This window comes from Cebus imitator, unplaced genomic scaffold (assembly GCF_001604975.1).
Source record: "Cebus imitator isolate Cc_AM_T3 unplaced genomic scaffold, Cebus_imitator-1.0 Scaffold341, whole genome shotgun sequence".
Taxonomy (NCBI): domain Eukaryota; kingdom Metazoa; phylum Chordata; class Mammalia; order Primates; family Cebidae; genus Cebus; species Cebus imitator.
The window spans coordinates 968502-991074 of record NW_016107656.1 but is presented as its reverse complement, the minus strand read 5'-3'; the positions used below and the strand labels follow the sequence as shown (position 1 = coordinate 991074).

The window sequence follows — 22573 nt, the reverse complement described above, 5'->3', positions numbered from 1 at the left end:
TGGTTTGAATTTCTGTGGAATCTGTGGTGATATCCCCTTTATCGTTTTTTATGGCATCAATGTGGTTACTCTCTCTTTTCTTTTTTATTAATCTGGCTAGTGGTCTGTCTATTTTGTTGATCTTTTCAAAAAACCAGCTCCTGGATTTATTGATTTTTTGAAGGGTTTTTGTGTCTCCATCTTCTTCAGTTCTACTCTGATCTTAGCTATTTCTTGTCTTCTGCTAGACTTTGAGGTTTTTTGATCTTGCTCCTCTAGCTCTTTCAGTTTTGACGATAGGGTGTCAATTTTTGATCTCTCCTTGCTCCTCATGTGGGCACTTATTGCTATATATTTTCCTCTAGAGACTGCTTTAAATGTGTCCCAGAGATTCTGGTATGTTGTGTCTTCATTCTCGTTGGCTGTGCCTGACTCTACCATGGGATGCATTCACTCCATTTTTTTCTTGGTTACTCACAGCGGCCTGTTCCCTCCTGACCTGGAGCCCAGCACAGGCTGACCTCCATCTTCTGGGGTGCTCTCACCCTCACTCCTGCACTTCCTGGAGTTCAAGGCCTCTGTTGTTCCATTTTGAACACACCGCTCTGTATTTACTCTTTGTAAGACTCATCACAATCATAAATCAATACTTATTTTATCATCCTTTGTTTAACGTCTGTCACATCTTTTTACTGCAGACTTCTAAGGGACAGTGCCGTGGACTCAATGGTTGTGTCCCTCTAAAATCTATCTATTGAAACCCTAACCCCCATTGTGACAATATTTGGAGGTGGGGCCCTTGGGAGGTGATTAGGTTTCAGTGTGGGGCCGCCATGATGGGATTGGGGACCTTATAAGGAAGAAGGAGACAGCAGAGCATTCTGTCTCTCTCTGTCTCTTTCTCTCTCTCTCTCTCATGTGGGGACACAGGCAGGATGAGGGCTCTTACCAGAACTTGACCATGCCAGCACCCTGCACTTAGACTTCCTGCCTCCAGAATTATGAGAAATAAATGCTTGCTATTTAAGCCACCTAGTCTGTGGCAATTTGTGACAGCAGTCCGAACTACAACGGTATCCCCACGATCCAGCGCCATGCCCAGCATGCAGTAATTAGATTTTCAGTAAATCTTAGATGGGTGCAGTAGTGACTGTCCTGCCTGATTTCTGCCCATCACCTGTCACACTCCCTCTATCCTTTCCCAGACAGCTAGTGTTTCACTCACATTGCTGCCCAGGCCTGGTCTCCTATGTGTTTGAGTCATTTACTGAGATGGATGTTCACAAGTATTCCTTCTTTTCAACAAACATGCTAAAACATGAACATCTCCATTCGTGTAGTAACCCTGGGAGGCTGTAAACTCCCTGAGGCCATGTGCAGGACACTTGGAGTATCACATCTGGGAACTGACTTCAATGCTTGAAGCTTTTAAGAAAAGTTCTCTCAATGAGGATATATATATGTCATTAGGGAAAGAATTTCATTACATAAGAAAAATCCACTTATTCCAATTCAAGTTTGGAGAGTAAGCTAGGTGATCAAGCTTGAAAATTGGGAACACTTAGGGTCAAAAACGGCAGGTAGTGAGGTTGTCATGCTGTGGAGTGAGCAAGCACCCCAGGCTGTTCTAACCTTCACTACTAACCAGCCATGCGTCTTAGCTGAATTACTAAACTTCTCATTGCTTCGGTTATTTCCTCTGTAACTTGAGGTGATGTACTATATGATATCTGTGGTGATTTTTCTGTTCTGGAATCATGTGTGTGTGCACGTGCATGCATGTACGCACTTGTGGGGCAGGCAACCTGTGTTGACTCTGGCAACAAAGCTAGAAAGAATATGGGCTTAGCGCAATGGCAATTTGGCTGGACTAAAGCCCCCTTTCAAAGACAGCACTCTATTTGTTGATGTTCTATATATTTATTAAGCAAAGCAATGCATCAAAACTTTTCAAATCATGGAATACTTAAAAATGATAATATTTTGATGGTATGCTGAAGTAAACTGATGAGATGATAGTGTCTATGTGAGGCTTGATGAAAACCTTCACCATATTTTATTATGTAATTATTGATAAAACAAAATACAAATATTAGGGAAGATATTACATTTTGAAGTTGTGGGAAGCCTCCAAATTAAAAATTTATCAGTTGATAATTGAGAGTGATAACCTGTCTTCGGATTTCAAACTTGAAATGCTTCATTCAGTTCTTGGATGAACCTTTTGGAAAAATATTTCTTCAAATTCTTGAGAGAGTCACCACTTACAAGAAATTTTGTTCATATAAAGCGGTGACAAGAAATAAAAAATCATTTACTCAACTATTAACTTCCTATTGCTGCCATAACAAATTACCATCAAGGTAGTGGCTTAAAATAACACAAAATAATTATCTTACAGTTTGTCTGAACTGGGTTTGAACAGGCTTGAATTAAGATGTCAGCAGGGCTGTGTTTCTTCTGGAGGTTCTAGGCAAGAATTTGTTTTCTTGCCTTTTCCAGCTCCTTGAAGCTGTCTGCATTCCCTGGCTTGTGGCCCCTTCCTCCATCTGCAAAGCACATCACTCTGTCACACCTCCTCCTCCCACTCTGACCGTCTTGCCTGGCTCTGACTAGGACACTGTGATGACATTGGTTCTCCTAAGTAATCCAGGATCATCCAGCATCCTGGAAGCTGCCAGCATTCTTTGACTTGTGGTCTCTTTTGCCACATAAAGTAACAGACTCACGGAGTTTGGAGATGAGGACAACGTTGGGGTGGGGGAATCATTGTTCAGCTGATCACAACTGCCCTTCAAAAATTCCCGTCAGCTGAAATTACATTTAAAGTATCAAACAGAGTTTCTTTTTTTGATGCTGACAAATATAATGCTGAAATTTCTTGCAATAATGTGAATGGATTTCTAATCCAAGATCACTTTTTATATCAAATATTTCAAAGTAATGGTGACTCTGTGGAATGGGTACACCCTTGCAGAGTAGCCATCTTGTAGCTAACCGGGAGCGGGAAAAGGACACATCAGCTGGAAGCAGAGGCTCTGAGTGGCTGCTGAGATGAAGCTTCCCGTCTCACTTGTACCTGTCCACCCGCTATTATCACCCCGCTGAGCACTGTGCAGGCTCCTCGGGTTCCGTGAGTGAGGCTCTTCTGCAGCCCTTTGTCCTCGATGGGCGGGGGACACCCTGCCTAAAGTACACGTCTAGCTGGGGTGTGCTGGATGTTGCTCACAGAGCTAAGACCCCACTCCGCTTAGGCCATCCCAGAGCAGCACCTAGACAGATCAGCCTCAAAGGGATGAAGATCTCAAAAGCCTGCTGTGGCTCCCAGATGGAAATCTGAAATCTGAGCAAGGCGGCAACTGTGTGGGTGTGCAACAGGGCTTCAGAGTCAGGCTGCTGGTGTCAAATCCTGGAGCTCCTGCTGCTTAGCTGCCTGACAGGGTGCAGGTCTCTTCACCTTCCTGAGCTGCTTCTGCTGTAAACTGGGGCTCCTGCCTCCTAGGTAGCCATAGAATGAGGTCTGGAGAGTGCTTTGCACAGTGCTGAGCACCGCATCAGCGTTGACCACTGATGGTGAGAATGAGGATGCTGATGTTTTCAGCCTTGTCTTGTTTTCTTTCCCAGGGTAGATTCTTAGTCATCTTCACCTTACCTTGCACTGCACTTATCGGGGTGCTTCATACAATAAGCGCATGATGGAAAGTGTCAGCCATCTTGGCAGCCACATGATGTCTAGGTCCTGATGGAAAAGGACCTACCCGGCTGCTAGTTAGAGACTTGGCATGTGCAGGGCTGGGGTTGCTGCATTAGCAGGTGCACTGGAGTTCCACAGGTGGGATCAGTTGACTGCAGCAATGACTTCAGTTGGAATGAAACAGAAACTTTATGTGATTCCATCTCTCTTTGATACTCCATTTCTACCTGCATAAGATCATATAATATTGTGATGAATTCCTGAGCTAATGTGGAAATTGCACATATTTATATTTAGGTTGTTGTTATAGCAGTGCACTGATCATTTGATTCAGAAAGTAATTTCCTTCTACAAATTTACCCTTGACATCCTAAAATGTATATTCAGATTTAATGGGAAAAAAAGATGTGTTATAAAACAAAGCAGTGTTTTTGAGCCTGAAATAATAAGGAAAGAGCATCAATTTGCTTTTTAAGTTTAATTAGAAATGGAATGACTTTATATATCTTAATTGATAGCATTTTAATTAGGATATTATTTTTCAGTGTCTGGAATGCCCATTTTTCACATTTAAGATCAAGAAAATATTTTCAGGATATGTTTGCCTTTGTTAACCAGTCGGGTGAGCATTCAAGGTTTTTTTAAGCAGATATTGTTGTAAAAATATTTAAATATTGATTGTTAATAAAGCCATTTGTTTTAATTCTGTGGAAAATAATTTTATTATGGCTTAAATAAAGCTGTGCCAGCAATTTTCCTTCATCACAGTGTTTTGGGGCTGTGTTAATTATAAGCCATGAGCTGCTGGAGACATTTACGCAGCACACAGACTCCTCATTGTTAGCAACGGCTGGTGTGTGCTGACAGCTACCTCTTAGGGAAACGCAACCCATGGTTTAACAGTGGAAAGTGTGGCATTAGCATAATTTTTTGGCAGGGACAAAGCTGTGATTGCAGCATTGCGCTCCACAGTGACTCCTTCATTAACAGTGTCTTATCAAGGCCTGGACTCCGGGGCGAGATGCTGCCACTTGATCGTGTTGTAGGTAACCAGAATCCTGTGGGAAATGGCTCGTTCTGAATAAAAGGGAAAGGATTTAAATGACTTGTGATTATGATTTGAAAAGGACCTGTTGAAGAAAGATTCTGGAAAGAATTGCCTGTGTTTGATCAAAATTGACACAGTGTCAAGGCAGCTTCTTTGACATTGACACTAATGCATATTATGGTTTCCATAAGGTGATTTAGAATTAAAACATTGTATTCTTCAGGGAATAATTCAGACTAAAATAGATCTGCTAATGCAAGCCTTCAGAGTCAAGAATAAATTATAGCCCCTGAGGTTCTGGAAGTTCATTTGCACATTGTTAAAGGTAGTTCAGATCATTGGAATTTGCGTGTGTGTGTGTGTGTGTGTGTGTGTGTGTGTGTATTTTAGAAGATATATCAAGATAATATTGGAAAGTAATAGGAAATATCAAATAATTATTTTACATTGATATTGTCCTTTATACAATAAACTATTCCCTGTCCTCAGGATTCCTTCTGATTTTCTGAATAATAAATAGAATTATAACTAAATATAACTGGCTGGGCACGGTGGCTGACACCTGTAATCCTAGCACTTTGGAAGGTTGAGGTGGGCAGATCACCTGAAGTCAGAGAGTTTGAAGCCAGCCTGACCAGCACAGTGAAACCCCATCTCTACTAAAAATACAAAATCAGCTGGGTGTGGTGGCAGTCGTCTGTAGTCCCAGATACTTGGGAGGCTGGGGCAGGAGAATGACTTGAACCTGGGGAGGCAAAAGTTGCAGTGAGCCGAGATCATGCCACTGCACTCCAGCTTCAGCTACAAGAGCGAGACTCCTCTCAAAAAAGCAAACAAACAAAAAAGGAAATATAACTGATAAAATTTGGTAATATAAGATGTGGAAGTAGCGATCATTTATCAAGCATTTTCTATATCCTGGACAGGCAGTGTGATAGTCCTATACACATTTAATACATCTAATTTACATTTGACTTTAAGTTTACATTAGATATATGTATTAAGCCATTCTTGCATTGCTATAAAGAAATACTGGAGACTAGGTAATTTATAAAGAAGGAGGTTTAATTGGTTCATGGCTCTGCAGGCTGTACAGGAAGCATGGTGCTGCCATCTGCTTCTCAGGAGGCCTCAGGAAGCTTACATGCATGCCAGAAGGCAAAGGGGGAACAGGGGTCTCACAAGACTGGACAGGAGTGGGAGCGAGAGAGAGAGTTGGCGAGGTGCTACACCCTGTAAACAATCAGATCTTGCAGGAACTTACTACCACAAGGACAGCACCAAGCCATGAGGAATCCGCCCCCATGACGTAAACACCTCCCACCAGGCCCTGCCTCCAACACTAAGGATTACAGCTCAACATGAGATTTGGAGGGGACATCCAAATTATATCAATATATTTAATTATCTTAACTCTGTGACTTAATGTCCTCAAGTTGTAAATGGGGTCATTAAACATCAGGAAAATTAAGTGGTATTTCCAAAGTCTCTTGGCTAGTAGAGGGCATGTCTGAGATTTGAACCCAGGTCATTTGGCTCTGGAGCCTACAGAACTGACTCTACAACCCCTGGGCCATGTTCTTTGTCACTAGTCAGTTCTACTGAATCCATTAAGTGATTCCTCTTTGGCTCCTTTTCACTATCGCGTTACATATGTGTGATTGTGACTGTTTAAAATACATGGCACCCTGATCATTCAATAGTCCTTTCCCTTGTCAGCAATTCTAACAATTCCTTCTTTATTTGTTTTGTTGTTGTCGTTCTCTATTGAATTCACATTGGCATGGCATTGAACTCTTCTGTGCTGACTACGTTTCATTATCTCCTCTCCATCCCACTCTGACAGCCTGGAAAGAAGGGGGGTGCCTTTCAGGAATGAGACCAGAGGATGTCTTTGCTTCAGATTTTCCAGAGCCCTTACTTTTGGATCCTGGGGGCCCACGAAGTGTGTGGGGGACCATGTATGAGTGTGGGGATCATGTGTGAGTGCGAGGATCGTGTATGAGTGGGGATCGTGAGTGCGAGGATCGTGTGTGAGTGAGGGGATCATGTGTGAGTGGGGGGATCATGTGTGAATATTGGGATCATATGTGAGGGGATCATGTGTGAGTGGGGGGATCATGTGTGTCTCCAGGACTAATAGACTATCCCCTGGTGGTTTAAGTCAAGTGGGGCCCAGAGAACTCTGGACAGATTGAGGGTGATGCTCTTAACTCCTCTTTTTACCCATGAAACAAAAGGGTCAGCAGAACAATACATTGTTTGCAGGAACTGTATGTTCTGAAATTGTAAGCTCTGAAAATTATTTCTGAAAAGATTTTTAGGGCCCCAGAAAGGTTGAGGCTCCAATATGGTTTAGGGGATAAGCTCTATGCTCAGAGGTGCCCTGTCTCAGCCCACTCCCAGGCAGCCTATGAGCTGGGCCTGGCCCTTTCTAATTTCTTTGCACCCCCCGGAGCAGGTGCTGACCACAACTGCTTGGTCAGCTCCCCTGTCGCTGGGAGTTCTGTGATCATCCACACTCCATCAGCATTTTCTTTCGACAAGAAGCTCGTGTTGTATAATCTCCCACCGGAAATGATGGTGGTGACCGGAGATGAAAATGAGCCTCAGTAAGATCTGTTATATTTTACTTCTGGAAAGTGGGATTCAGCCTGAATTATGAAGTACATGAATTTGTGTTTTGCAGCTCAGTGGCTCTCAACCTTGGCTAGACAGTAGAATTACGTGAGGAACTTTAAAAATACCAAATACCATGGACTTGTCCCAGAATAATTAAAATCAGAATCGCTAAGGCTGGGCCTTGACAGAACATTTCTTAAAAGCAGGCAAGTAGAATATGCAGGGAGGGCTGAAAACCTTAAGTGAGAAGATGGAGAGGGAGTGAAGGTGGCTCTAGACCTGCTACTGCCGCTCCTAGTAGTACAACTAGTACTGCTAGTGAACACGTGCTAGGTGCCTAGCATGTGCTGGCGTTCTGAGCGTTTTTCTTAGAACAAAATTATTCTCATGAATTCCTTACAATAACCTGTCAGCTTATTTCATTTTTACAGATGAGTACATGAAAAGCTTTGGGGGGTACAGCAATGTACTCAGAGTGGAGTCACGTTTCTTGGGGCATTCTCTACTACAAAGGTGAAATGTAACCTGTTTGTCTAGGTGCAGAAACACAAAAATCTGACCCCTTCCCTTCCCTCCCCTTCCCTCCCCTCCTATCTCATCCCATCCGCTCCCCTTCCCTTCCCTTCACTCCCTTCCCCTTCTCTCCCCTTTTTGACTTTTTGACAGGGTCTTGTTCTGTCACCCAGGCTGCAGTGCAGTGGCACAATCTTGGCTTACTGCATCCTCTGCCTCCTGGGTTCAAGTGATTCTCCCACCTCAGCCGCCTGAGTAGCTGGGATTACAGGTACCCACCACCAGTCTCAGCTAATTTTTATATTTTTAGTAGACATGGGATTTCACCATGTTGGCCAGGCTGGTGTCAAACTCCTGACCTCAGGTGATCCACCCATCTCAGCTTCCCAAAGTGCTGGGATTAAAGGCATGAGCCACTGCACCCGGCCAGATATTTGATTTTTCATATCCATTGTCTTGTCATAGAAAACTTACGCCAGCTGAGACCCAGGTGTCATACAGTAAACAGTGATCTTCAGATTCTGAGTTACAAATCCTGGCCTCCTAATTCCTAGAATCAGACTTCACATGAGTTTCTTGAAATGCATCTTTGCTCAAAATAGTTTATAAATCCACCAAAATAGAGAGACCTTAACAACATACTGCCATGCAGAGACTCTAGTAGTAGAAATGAAGTCCTCCAAGTGCACAGACAAACTCCTGCTACTTGGATTTAATGCCTTTGCGCCTTTGCATGGTGATCCCTCATGTTACATTTACAGCCTCCCTGGGAGGGCCCCATCGTGAAGGGCTAGATGGGTAAGGTGAAATTTTGATGGTGCTGTAATTTAGCTGATTGCAAAGTCTAAGATCACTTGCGTTCTAGTCAGGTCATTTTAAAAACATGTTAAATCATTAGTGTAGTGTTGTTGGTTTCAGTGTTAACACATTTATAGAAGAATACTATAAAGATACTATAGAAGAATACCATAATAATATTATAAATGTGTTAACATTGTCGTCGGTTTGGTGTATTGTTCTATAAATGTATAGAGTCATGCAACCTCCACCAGCCGCAAGGTATAGAAGAGCAGGTGGGGTTCTCAGGGATGGAGTAAGGCTTCAAAGCCACCCTTCATCTCCTCCACTTACCTGAGAGGCCTCTAAGAGGGTAAGGTCTATGGCCAGCCCTCACTGGTGACTTCTTGGCAGTTAGGTGACCCAGAAAGTTTGGTTGATGATAGGAATGGAAATGTGCCAAGTTTTTCCGGCTTGACAAGACACTAATTCGTGATCTCCAATTGAGGGACTTGAGCCATGAAAACAAGGCTGGAATCAAAACTCTAAAGGTATAGGTTACTTTCCAGAAATAAATGGAATGATTTATCCCTAGAGGCCTCTGAAAATAAGAATGTCCTGCCTGGCAGAGTGCTGCCATCTTGATCTGAGCCTGGGGTGTCCTGGGTGGGTGCACACAGGACACGTGGAGGAGGGTGTCAGGAGCATGCTTGTCCTCTGTCTTGGTCCAGATCCTTGCCAGCCCACTTCCACTTTTTCTTCCCTTTCCTGAATTTAGATTTCGAGCTCCATGCTCAAAGGCCTGGAGTGTTGGCATCTGCCCTTCCATTCCCACATCTTAACATCCACCATAGGCTCCTTGACAAGGCAGAGCAGCCAGAAACTCCTTTGATGCCTGGGAGCCTCTCCAGGAAAGCTCGTTTTGATAACAGCACTCATCCTTTGATCTCCACAGGGTGCAAGTTACCAACTCCATTTTAAAAAATTCTGACAGTTTTGTTGACTTTGCACTCTGATGAAAGCGTAAAATCCTAGGATGAAAAGCTCTACCTAAATATCAAATAATAAAATAGTTATACTCTAGAAGAAGAAAAAGTCGCCGTGTTCTGCTAAAGAAATACCTTGTGTCTATGCTACTTTTCTTTTCACCTTTTTACACCTCTCTTATTAGGGCAAAGAATGTATAGCCTCTGTGTTCTAAGAACCCGTGGCAGCATGGTGATTTGCTGGTGAGATAACTGAGGTAATAGGGCCCACGGTCCAGGTGCCAACATTGAGAATCCCCATTCTGTGCATTAAAGAAAGAAGCATTAAGGAGAGTTGTCTCATTTCTGGTTGGGCACAGTGGCTCACACTTGCAATCCAAGCACTTTGGGAGGCTGAGATGGGTGGATCACCTGAGGTCAGGAGTTTGAGATTAGCCTAGCCAACCTGTTGAAACCCCGTCATTACTAAAAATACAAAAATCAGCTGGGCATGGTGGCAGGTGCCTGTAATCCCAGCTACTTGGGAGGCTGAGGCAGGAGAATCACTTGAACCCAGAAGACAGAGGTTGCAGTAAGCCGAGATTGCGCCATTGCACTCCAGCCTGGGCAACAAGAGCAAAACTCCATCTCAAAAAAAAAAAAAAAGAGTTGTCTAATTTCTGTCATATGTGCCATCTGATTATGAAAGTCTACAGTGAAGGAATGGGGGGAGGAGGAAGATAAAGGGGGAGAGGAAAGAAAGAAGGGGAAAGAAATAAGAAAATGACGAATTATCTCCCAGCACTTTGGGAGGCCGAGGCAGGCGGATCACGAGGTCAAGAGATCGAGACCATCCTGGTCAACATAGTGAAACCCCGTCTCTACTAAAAATACAAAAAATTAGCTGGGCATGGTGGTGCGTGCCTGTAATCCCAGCTATTCAGGAGGCTGAGGCAGGAGAATTGCCTGAACCCAGGAGGTGGAGGTTGCGGTGAGCCGAGATCGTGCCATTGCACTTCAGCCTGGGCAACAAGAGCAAAACTCCATCTCAAAAAAAAAAAAAAAAGAAAATGACGAATTATCTTAAAATATTTTTGCATTTTCTGGAGCAGGAGGTGTCCACAGTAGTCAGCCTATATGCATTTGAATTCTGCTGTGTTTACTGGCGATATGGGTAAGATGCTTAACTTATATCACCTGGAGGGGAGCTTGTGAGGATTAGACAGAACCATCTTTATAAAGTGCCTGGCAAGTAGTAAGCATTCAATAAATGTTGTTATACAATTCAGTGGCAAAAAAAATCAGATTTTCACTTCTTATTTGGTTTCTAGGTCCTTCTACATAATAGGAAGTGCTCTGTAAATACTATCTAGGTGAGAGAATGCCTACTGGGGAGGTAAAGAACCAGTGCTGCCCATTGGCCACATCTTTTGTTACCAGCTTAGAAACTTTCATCATGCACATCAGCACTTCTCAATTATGAGGTAATGCTTAACTCTACCAGGGAAAGAATTTAGTGTAGACATAACTGTTAAGACAGCCACGAAGCCAGTGTCCTTAAAAAGTCACTGAATACGAAAGAGATAGAATTGACCATTTTGCTGTGATACACTGTTCTCTTGTTGTAGTTTCAGTATTTCTCACATTTAGAACTAACAAAGGATTTAACTGTTGAGTCAAAGGGATGCTATAGGACTCGGACCAATACCAGGTGGAAGGTAGTAAGGACGGTCAGGAAGGAAGTGTGAGATGCTGTTGGACCTGCCAAGCTCAGGAGCTAAGGAGTTAGTAGGTACCTGAGCCTGGAGTTTGAGGAAGGAATCAGGCGTTTAAATCATTCTTTTTAGGAGTTTTTAGAAACTTTGGTTCTTATGTTGAGTATTTTTCACATCTATGTAGAAGCTTTACAAACTGGACTTCCTGTTTCCACTGAGATTGAATAGACAATGATAATAACAGTGACAATACTTGTATCAAGGCCTTTCTTGGTGCTTGGTCCTGACTTAGGTGCTCTATATGCATTATTCTACTTAATCCCACACCATGGCTATGATCTGGATACCATCATTCTCTTCATTTACACAAGAAGAGAGAGATAGAGAGAGGTTAAGAAAATGACCCAGTATCATACAGATAGCTAAGTCATGGCATTGAGTTGTAAGGGGCTAAATGATGAGGCAGACTTCTGCACAATTTGTGTCCTCTGAGATAGGTCTTTTCCCCAAAACTTCATGATTAGTACTTTTGTTCACTTGTTATAAGCATTGGGCCGGGTGCGGTGGCTCACACCTGTAATCCCAGCACTTAGGGAGGCTGAGGCGGGCAGATCGCCTGAGGTCAGGAGTTCAAGACCAGCCTGGCCAGCATGGAGAAACCCTGTCCCTACTAAAAATACCCCCAAAATTAGCTGAGCATGGTGATGTGCACCTGTAATCCCAGCTACTTGGGAGGCTGAGGTAGGAGAATTGCTTGAACCCCGGAGGTGGAGGTTGCAGTGAGCTGAGATCGCAGCACTGTACTCTAGCCTGGGCAACAAAGTGAGACACGTCTCAAAAATAAGAAAACCAAAACAAAACTGGAGACCCTATGGCTAAGGAGCAAACTGGGCTAATGCACTAATAGTATTTTTCTTCTTACAAGCCATTGCTAAGATTTTGGTGTAAAGAGTTAGTGAATGTGGTATTTCGTTCATTAAGTGAATACTGACTACCTACCTAGGCACTGTTCTAGGAGCTAAAGCAATGAACAGGTCACACAAGTCCCTGTTCTCATAAAACTTGCACACTAGCTGCAAGAGATAGACAGCAAACAAGTAAATGAGTGTGCTGTTTTAGACAGGGTATTCTGAGTGGGCATCTATAAAGAAGTTCCATTTGAACAGAGACTGAATGAAGAGGGTGGGGAAGAGCTTTTCTGGAACAGGATAGAGCTAGTTCAAGAGGCCCCTTGTTGACAAGAGGTTGGAGTGCTGTGAACCACAGAGAAGGTTGTGGTGGCTGGTGGTGTGTGTGGATGGGGACGGGGCTTGAAGGATGCAGGGCCTTACAGACTAAGGTAAGGAGTTGACTCGTGTGTGTGTAGAGAAATTGATTTTAAGCAGAGCCTACCATAATCTGATTGGTAAGGTTGAAAGATCTCTCTGGTTGATATATGAGTAGGAGAGGAAATTAGTGATAGAGACACAGGGCATGTCTCATATGGCCCAGAGGGGCTGGTGAGGAGTAATCAGATCTGAGTTACATTTTGAAGGCCAAGCCAGCAGGACTTGTCGCTGGGTTGGTATTTACAGCATAGGGGAAAAGAGGGATCAAGAATGACTCTTGGGGTGTGGCCTGAAAAATGGGCCATGTTCAGGGGAAGGGGTATATTGTATAACCCCATAAGGAAGACAGGGGAGGCAGAAATTTGGAGAATGGAATTGGAGCAAGTAGAGTTCTGTTTTGGACAGGGTAAATGTGAGATGCCTTTAGACATCCAAGCTGAGGTGCTAAGGAGTTAGTAGGTAATCGAGCCTGGAGTTTGAGGTAGCAGTCAGGCATTTAAATCATTCTTTTTAGGAGTTTTTAGGAACTTTGGTTCTTATGGAAACCTTTAGTATTTTAGAAATATTTAGTTGTTGAGGCTGTCTTTGATCTTTGAGATTGATTCCTGGAGAACATGCTGGTGTATGTTGGGATTTCTCACATTTCCCCTGGGGAAGACAGATTCCCATGCTGAGCAGATGGGAGCTCCAGGCAGCCACACCAGCTGCATGATGGTAGCGTATTTCTAAATAGTTCTCCAGGCACAGGCAGCTATTTTTCTGAATTCTTTGACACATATAACCTCTTTACTAAGTCTGACATAGACCTTACATCTATTCATGCACGTTCTCGATGGAGTTCAGTACGTTAATTAAGGTCTAACAAATTGTTCGTCATGTTCACATTTAAAAGGGTCCTAAAATAGCCCAATCATGGGCATGCCAGGTGTTTGTGTTTGAGTGTCTTGTACACTAAAACTGGACCCCGATGTCCCTTTACTATATACAAATGGCCATTGTGGACACCAAGTGGGCTATAAATCAGAAGATGACAAAGAAAAAGGGATGGCTGGTGACTCAGTATGGAAAAACCTATAAGCCAGAACCCGCTTATTTATTGTGTTTGGATACGCTTCCCCAGTTCAGCTGTCCCTGGCCGAGGCTCTGCTTCCTCTTTTCTAGTCCAGTTTCTTAAGTCATTTTTGCTCTCTACTGTCAAAAGCACCTTTCATCCACTCAAACTAAGACACTGATCTTATTCCCCAATCATCTACTGTTCTCCAGAAGTATTCTTATGGCTCCATGATTTTCTACATTTCATTCCATTTACAAATTTGGTCATTTTTACTTTTTCTCTACTCACAAGAGTTGAGATGATTTTTTCTAGACTCACAAGAGCTCCCCATCTTGAGTAGGCGCCTCTGATTATACTGATTGAGTCATTGGCTCCGCCAGGTGATCAAACGTCTCCAGATGGTACTGTTTACCATGCCTGCCCCACGCAAAAGCCTGAGATGGCAGGACTCTAGGTAGGCTTTTCAGATGGGTAGATGCCTGAACATGCTCTGGAAAAACCAGTCTCCTCTCCTCTCTGCAGTCTACCAGCTGCGTGGCTGTGCGCAGGTTACTGAGTTTCTCCAGGCCTCTGTTCTCTCCTCTGTTAAAAGAGGGCACTTCTAATCCACCTCTGATATTTGCATTAACTGAATAAATACCTATAAAGCACTTAGCAAAGTACTTGCTACATGAAAGGAAGTCAGTAAACTTTAATTCCCTTCCAAATCCCTCTAAGTCTTTTATTCATCAGGAAACAATAGCCATGCACCCTGAATACACACATGCCAGTAAATGGCTATTAGAGAAGACAGATCAAGCTCCGGAAGCACGCTAGCCTGAGGAGAGTAGAGAAATGGACAATTTTAAGACAAACTAGGGAAAGAGAGTGTGGGGTTCAGGACTGGCAGCGTCCACATCATTTGGAAGCTGGTTAGAAATGCAGGTTCTCGGAGTGGGGCTGGGCGATCTTGTTTTAACAAGCCCTACCCGTAATTCTGATGTACACTAACATTTGAGAACCAATGGTCTAAGCTAAACTCAGCAGATATCGGGTGAAGAATAATGGTGCGTGTTACTGCATGTATTAGGTATGTTTGTGTGCATACATATCCATGTGTGTAGAATGCTTGTAACAGCTGAAACTATTAATCAAACATGGTAATACCAGCAAAATTCAGTCAAACCAGTGATTAATTGCCTATTTTTCTTTGGCACTGTTGTCTGAGTAGAAATACTGTGTAACTAGAATGCTGATTTTCAATGACTTTGCACGAAATTCACTTGTGATTTAAAAAATTGATTCATCAACTTTTTTATTTTCTAGGAAATTCCACTTACTTGGATGACCATGGGCCACCTCCTAGTAAGGTAAGGTCTTTGCATGGGATATAAGTTCCCTTTTCCTTTTATCATACTTACAGCCTCCAACAAGCAGGAACAGTTCTCACCTGGACGTGAATCATTCACAAGAAACGGTAGATGACAGATGTGAAATTGATGTTTAGCTTCTAACAGGGAGGAAGCAGAAGAGCATGCAGATAGGCCAGATGACAGGGAGAAGGAGCCATCGTTGAACCAGTGGCTGTAGCTGCCAAGGCACTGGAGCCTGAGACTGACTTCAGACCTCTGGCAGCTTCTCCTGTTTGCACCTTATTTTCATTTCCCTTGGCATCGATGCTGACCCACGGTGTGATTGCCACACCCGGCCTCCCCATGCCTTTGGGCTTTGGGGCTAGAATCACATCTGTCCTGTTCTCTGCAGCCTAACTGGGTTGGGATACTCCACTTGAGGCTCTGCCAGTACCTCCTCAAGGCTGCCCTGGCCTGGCCTGTGAGTCTGCTTTTGTTTTTCCTGTAAGCAGTTTTGTCTGACTTAAGGGGCAGAATGGTCCTTTAGTATAGTTTCCCTAACACTGTTTACTTTCTTGAGCTCAGTGAAAACCAAATGCTAATCTACTGAAAAACGAGAAAACTAGAACAAATTGATCATTGTATATAAAAAAAATACATGCAATGCAATCAATTATCCTTTATTCTAACCATATGTTCCTGGTACTTTTTTGACATAATTTTTTTTTCTTGTAGGAAATGATGGGGATAGTTGATCAGTACCTGGGAAGGGGTTGTACTTGGCAAAATAAGAAGTTGGCAACCACCTATCTGTCATTCTTACTTCAAGAATGTTCTATCTGGCCTGTGGAACCCTAAAGCATAGACGCAAGCACTCTAGCTTTCCCCGTACTTGGTTTTCTTAGTCTTTGACCGCTTAAGGTGATGCCTACAAAATGCAGTTGTAAATACATGGTGAGAAGATAATGAACCACCGACCTTAGAGGCTTTGGGGAAATGTACTCCTGTATTAGTCCATTCCTGCATTGCTATAAAGAAATACCCGAGATGGGGTAAGTTGTAAAGAAAAGAGGTTTAATTGGCTTACAGTTCCACAGACTATACAAGAGGCATAATGCTGGCATCTGCTCAGCTTCTGGGGAGGCTTCAGGAAACTTTCAATCATGGTGGAAGGCAGAGGGGAAGCAGGCACATCTTACATGGCCAGAGAAGGTGCAAGAGAGATCGGGGGAGGTGCCACATACTTTTAAACAACCTAATCTCACAGGAACTCACCATCACCACAACAGCACCAATGGGGATGGCGCTAAACCCTGAGAAACCACCTCTATGATTCAGTCACCTCCCACTGGGCCCCTCCAACACTCAGGATTGTAATTAGACATGAGATTTGGGTGGGGATACAGATCCAAACCAAATCAGCCCCGAAGTCAGACGACCACCACATTCATGAGCATGAACTTTGGAAGAAGGTATTTCTGGATTCAACACTGGTGCTGCCACTTTCTAGCTGTGTGACATTGGATGAACTACTTAATATTTTGAGCCTCAGTTTCTCATGTGCAGGGTAGGACTAAAAATACTGCCCATAGCACAGGACCCCTAAAATGATTGAATGAGCTGATGTCTGATGAGCACTTGACACTGACATGCAATAAACAGTAAATCAAGTGTGGCTGGCATTAACTTGACTGCAGAAACATTAAAATCATTGATGAGAGGTACAGCAGTATTTATCACAGTCATTGAATGGTTCTGTCACTTCATCCACCACCTGTTTATTGAATGACTCTGATGCTGCAGGCAGTAGAAATACAAATGCAAAACAAAGCAAGAACAACAACAACAAAAATAGCCTCCATTCTAGAGGAGCAAAAGAATATAGAGGATTATGTTCTCTCTCAGGAGAAGGACCGTGTCTAACTCATCTCATATCCTCACATTCTTGCATTCGCCTCAATGCACAGGGGCACATCGTGACTATTCATTAAATTTCACTGAATTAGACCATGGAATCCAGAGCTGGAATCTGAATTAGGTCTTCTGGCTTCCATCCCAGGTTTTTCACGAAGCCAGTATTCTCAGACTTTAGCTTCCATCAGAAGTACCTGGAGGCTTATTAAAACACAGATTGCTGGGCCCAGAATGTCTGATTCAGTGGGTCTGGGGTGGGACCCAAGAATGTGCATTTCTCTCAAGCTCCCACATGATGCTGACGCTGTGAATCTGGGGTTCACATTTGAGAGCCATTGTTCTAAAGGCCGTGAATATAAAGAGAACCATTTCCTTAGACATTTTTGGTGGTGTTTTCACTGTTGATAGCCTAGAAAGAGTGATATGGCTTATTATCTAAAGTTTATTTATTAATGTAATCATGACTCACCATTGTAAGTTTTCTGTTAGTGAAAATGTTTTTAGAGGGGCCAATCACCTGCCTAGGAGGGACAATAGAGGGGGAAAGACAAATGGTGCCGAAGGTCTGGTAGATGTCCCCATCAGTGACTTCCTTTGTCTCCCGGGTAGGGGCCAGGTGAAGCCCTCCACAGCCCCCTGCCCTGTCATGATGTCAGGGAGCAGGATTAGGTGGCTCTGCCAATGGCACCCATCAGCTGTTTTCCTCAATGGCTTTTTGTTCCTGGCTTGATAAACAGGGTTTTACCTGGTCTGAAGACCCAGACCCCCTTTTTACAAACTTGCCTTTTGAACTTTTTCCTTGGCGGCCAGCTTGAGTCATCACTTTGGTTTTCCTGCTGGCTTTGCTATGTCCACGTTGTCTGTCCTGCCTGCCTCTTTGCTGGGAGGGTCAGTGTCTGGATTCAGTGTTTGCTGGCCTCACTTCCCCTTCGCCCATAGGGTCTTCCCTAGCTGTGCCTCTTCCCGCTGCCCTGCAGTCTGCTCTTTAACTCCCCCCATCTCCTGCACCCCATAACTAAAGCTCCCTGGAATACGCAAAAAATGATCAGGTTATAGCAGATTATTCAGACCCCTTTAGAGTCAACCCAGTTTTATAAACTCTTTCTGAAGTTTGAAAACTGGGAGCGTAATCCTTTTAAATCAGCAGAAGTTTACAGAATCTTTCAGTATATTTTCATTAACTGGGGTTGGAGTAGCAAAAACACTCTTGATTTTCTAAGCAGTAGCCATAAGAAGAATATAACAATGGGTAAAAGTAACACTGGTTTGTGAACATCTTCTCATCTGTCTTATTGCTTCCGGCAGGGTGGAAATGAATCCCATAAGTGATGAGGTCAGACTTCCGGATAAAGGTCCCTCAAGCGTCCCCTGGGGCGGGGCCTCAGTTGTTTAGATCTACAGACCACTGGCTTATCCAGGGACAGGGTAGCACGCAGAGGACAAGGACTCACACATGTCTAGCCTCTGGAGCGAACCCTCACCCTGGCAGGGAAAAGCAAGACTCAATCCAGACCCATCTTTTTCATATTTGTTTAGCACTCAAAAATAACTTTTTGATGCCAAGACTGAAAGAGTTGAGATTTAGACAGAATAAGATTTTTAAGCCCTGAAAATATACTGAGGTTACAGGCGAGTTCTCATTTTATTAGAAGTTCAATTTCACAAGTTTCACATTCCACAAGTAATAGCCATTTAGGGAATGGGGTGTGCCACACAGCACATACTGGGCCCAGGTCCTCGTTCTCTCCAATGTTTTCATGAGAAAAAAACAAAGGCGTCTGATTTTCACTTGTTTTTAAAATCCGCTTGAACCTCACAGCTCACCTCAGTTTGAGCTAAGCCATTATTTGAAGGTCGATGTTAATATTTTCTTTCGGTTGCCACATTTTACTACCACTTTGTATGTACACAGAATGCAGTGGTTTTAGGTTAGAGCAGTGATTAAGAATGTGCATGGAGTTCTCTAGCGAATGAAACAGAAAGATAATCAGAAGCACAAAAACAAAAGCATGATATCTCTTTTTGTAAAATTGCATATACCTCTACAGTGACAGGCCTGGAAATGGTAATAGTGTTTTCTCCAAGTGGTGAGATTTGGGGAGGCTTTTACCCAGTGCCTTATACTTTTCTGCATAGCTTGAGGTCATTAAAGTAACACCTGCTGGATCTAAAAATAAGAAAAAGAAATTTTCTGGTGTGAGGGAAAATTAAAGTTGAGTTGAAAAGGCTTCAGTGCTCTGTCCCCTGCAGCATTATCTGCAGTGTCCACAAGCCCAAGAAGCTGATATTTTCCCTTCTTGGCTTCACTTCACCTGGGACGTGGGTAGCTGGTGCAAGCAGCAGGCAGCAGCAATGATAAGTTCTGTTGCTAACAAATAGGATGTGGATATCATTTCACATACATTCGCTTCCAAAATCCCATAGATAAGGGGAGAGCTGTTTTCTAAGCACCTCAAAGATAATATAATCACCATCCATATCTATAGCTGATACTGTGTCTGTTTTTTCCTGTGTGCCAAGCACTATGCTAAGCACTTTGCATGCAAAATTTAATCTCTGTACATGATATCAGAGAGGAAGTCATTTTTAAATGCTTACTTTACAAATGAAGGAACTGGATCTTAGAGGGACAGGCTAACTTGCCAAAGGTCACACACTAAGCAAACGTTGGACTTGGGATTCCAGTCCAGGGCTGTGTATATAGCTCCGGCGCCCATGTTTTTAGCCATTTCAAGATTACTAATTCAAGTAGAAATACAATAATTTTCTACCTTATTTATAAATTTTTGCACTTTTAAATAAGCAATCTGGTACATTGATTAGTACAATACACAAATTTTACCCTTCAGTATGCCAGAAAAAAATAGTCATTGCCATTTACTATTTAACACTTCATTTTTTTAAATCAATGCAGTGAATTTTTTCACACCTACTTTATCCGTTTTCTTATAGTAACCTTTGTATACTTACCTGCCTTCAGCACCTGACCATTTTCAAACTGTATATGAAGTAAATTTTGGTGTACAAATTTGGAAAGGTGAAAGAATACCATCCCACATTCATTTAGCTAAACAAGATGGTCCTGGTTCTTTTCACAAAATATTATTTGAAGGAATCCTTCCTATTGAATGATTGACTATATAAGAATAGCATGTTTTTTTAATCCTTGTAAAATATTGTTCATTCAATATTTTTCGAGAGTTTAAGAAAATTAATCTATGATGTCATCATCTGAAGAGTCAGAGTCTGAGGTTGTATTTCCATAATCAATTTTATCATCATCATTAGAGTCTTCAGTACCATTGTCTGATGGCTTGCATTCATCTCTGATGCTTCCATTATTTGTGAAATCTCTCTTTCTGTCAGTTTTCTTCTTTTTGTCATTATAGGCAAGAATGCAAAATTCTAAATGCTCCACTCTATTCGATGAAAATTTAAACAAACTACAAATGTGGTGTCTCTACTCTCCTTTTAGATCTTCCAAAAAGAAAATGTAATACTTTGGGAAACAGTAAGAAATCTGGAGGATGATGCAATAGTGACAATTTATTTCATTAATGAATCATTCCCCTAGGCCTGCCCTGTTTAATATGGTAGCTATTAGCCTCAGATAGCTATTTAAATCTAAATTAATTACAATTTAAAAAATGAAAATTCAGTTTCTCCATTACACTAGCCACATTTAAAATTCTCTGTAGCTATATGCAGCTAGTGGCTACCGTATTGCACAAGAAACAATAGAACATTTTCATCATCAAGAAACATTCTACTAAACAGCAGTGTCCTAATCCATTCCGTTGTCTTATATTTTTCTATTACTTTAGTCTTTTTAAAGCTTATTTGGGAATAATTGATATAGAACTGGTGGGTAATTATTCCTGAGATGATGAGATAGCAAAATGTTTCAAGATATAGGAATAATAAAATCACTAAGATTCCATAATGGATTTTAGATTTTCTTAAACAGTCTGCTGGACCCATACAGTAGTTGCAAGGTAGAATGAGTTTTATTCTCTTTCTTTTTTTTAAAAAAAGTACATTTTCTCTTTTTCTTTAGAACATCTCTAAGAAAGAATGAAGTTATAAAATATTAATCCATGCAAATAGTTAGAACTTCTTGAAATGCATAAAATCTAAAAAACTTAAAGTGAGCTCAGTGGATACTGATAGTATATTGAGGTTCAGGTATATTACTGATGTCCACACTTGTATATGAAGTCACTTTTACATATAAAATAATGTTATTTTTTGCATATAAAATATTAGTATTTAAAATTCTGTTGTAAAATGGGTTCATTAGAAGAAGGCTTACAATTATTATGCTGAGCCAGCAATCTCCAAATGAATGAGGAGGAGTAATACGAACTGAGATAATAATTGTATAGTGCTTTGCAGTGTCTGGCAATGAACCATTGCTCAATAAAGGTGAGTTCTTCCTACCCACACCTTCAGAAGCTAATTTCCCTTTAGTATTAGTTGTTGAATGCCTACTTAGTCTAAGGGATCATGAAGACATTTAAAAAATTGACGATGGGCTGGGCACAGTTGCTCATACCTGTAATTGCAGCACTTTGGGAGGCTGAGGTAGGCAGATCATGAGGTCAGGAGATCAAGACCATCCTGGCCAACATGGTGAAGCCCCATCTCTACTCAAATACAAAAAATTAGCCAGGCGTGGTGGTGCCCACCTTAGTCCCGGCTACTTAGGAGGCTGAGGCAGGGGAATCACCTGAACCCGAGAGGCAGAGATTGCAGTGAGCTTAGATCTTGCCACTACACTCCAGCCTGGCAACAGAGCAAGACTCTGTCTGAAAAAAAAAAAAAAAAAATGAAGATGATCTCTGTCATCTAACAGCTTATAATCTGGTTGCATCATAAAGTTTGATGGAATCAAAGACTGAGAGCACATGGTTCTGTGATTGATAGATTCTTAAGCCTAAATGACTATATGCAGATCACCATGCATTCATCCAAGTGTTTACTATGCATCAAATTTGCCTTGGCCTCTGTACTGGGTGCTAAGACTATCCCACAGAATGCATAGTCTCTGCCCCCTATGAGTTTAGTCCAGTCAAAGGACAGGCTGGCAAACAGACTTGTACAGTAAGTACACTAAGTGGGCTGCTGGGTGCTTTGATAAGGATGCACACTCAACACAAGGCGAACACAGGAAGCTCAGCCTGACCTTTTTTCCAGGTGCGAGTCCTGAAGCTTGAGTAGGAGGGTCTGAGTAGATCAGATAATCTGGGATGGGGACAGGCATTGTGGCTTATGCCTCTAATCCCAGCACTTTTGGAGGCTGAGGTGGGAGGATCACTTGAGCCCGGAGAGTTGGAGGTTGCAGTGAGCTATGATTGCACCACCACACTCCAGCCTGGATGACAGAGTGAGACTCTGTCTCTTACAAGAAAAAGCCTAGGATGGAAAGGATGAGAAGGGATGGGCCTCACTGCTGGAGTTTTGAGTGGTAGGTGGGAAACTGAAATATGAACTGCTTTGAGGAGCTTGGCTTTAACAGGAAAGAGAGAGAAAAGGTGATAGCTTAGGTAATGGAGACCAATGGTGTCTACATAATTGTTGAGCAGGAAAGAAATGATCAGCCACAAATCCAGTTCTGAATGGTGTCATGGATT

At 42.4% G+C, this 22573-nt stretch overlaps 1 protein-coding gene across 1 annotated transcript in view; it reads left to right on the top strand.

The window, feature by feature from the left end:
* The window catches only part of UST (uronyl 2-sulfotransferase), a 324841-nt gene that overhangs the window by 119006 nt on the left and 183262 nt on the right, over positions 1 to 22573 (top strand). Inside the window, exon 2 of the mRNA XM_017505760.2 lies at positions 15001 to 15044. Coding sequence (XP_017361249.1) covers positions 15001 to 15044 — 44 coding nt within the window. The remainder of the gene's footprint in view (positions 1 to 15000; positions 15045 to 22573) is intronic.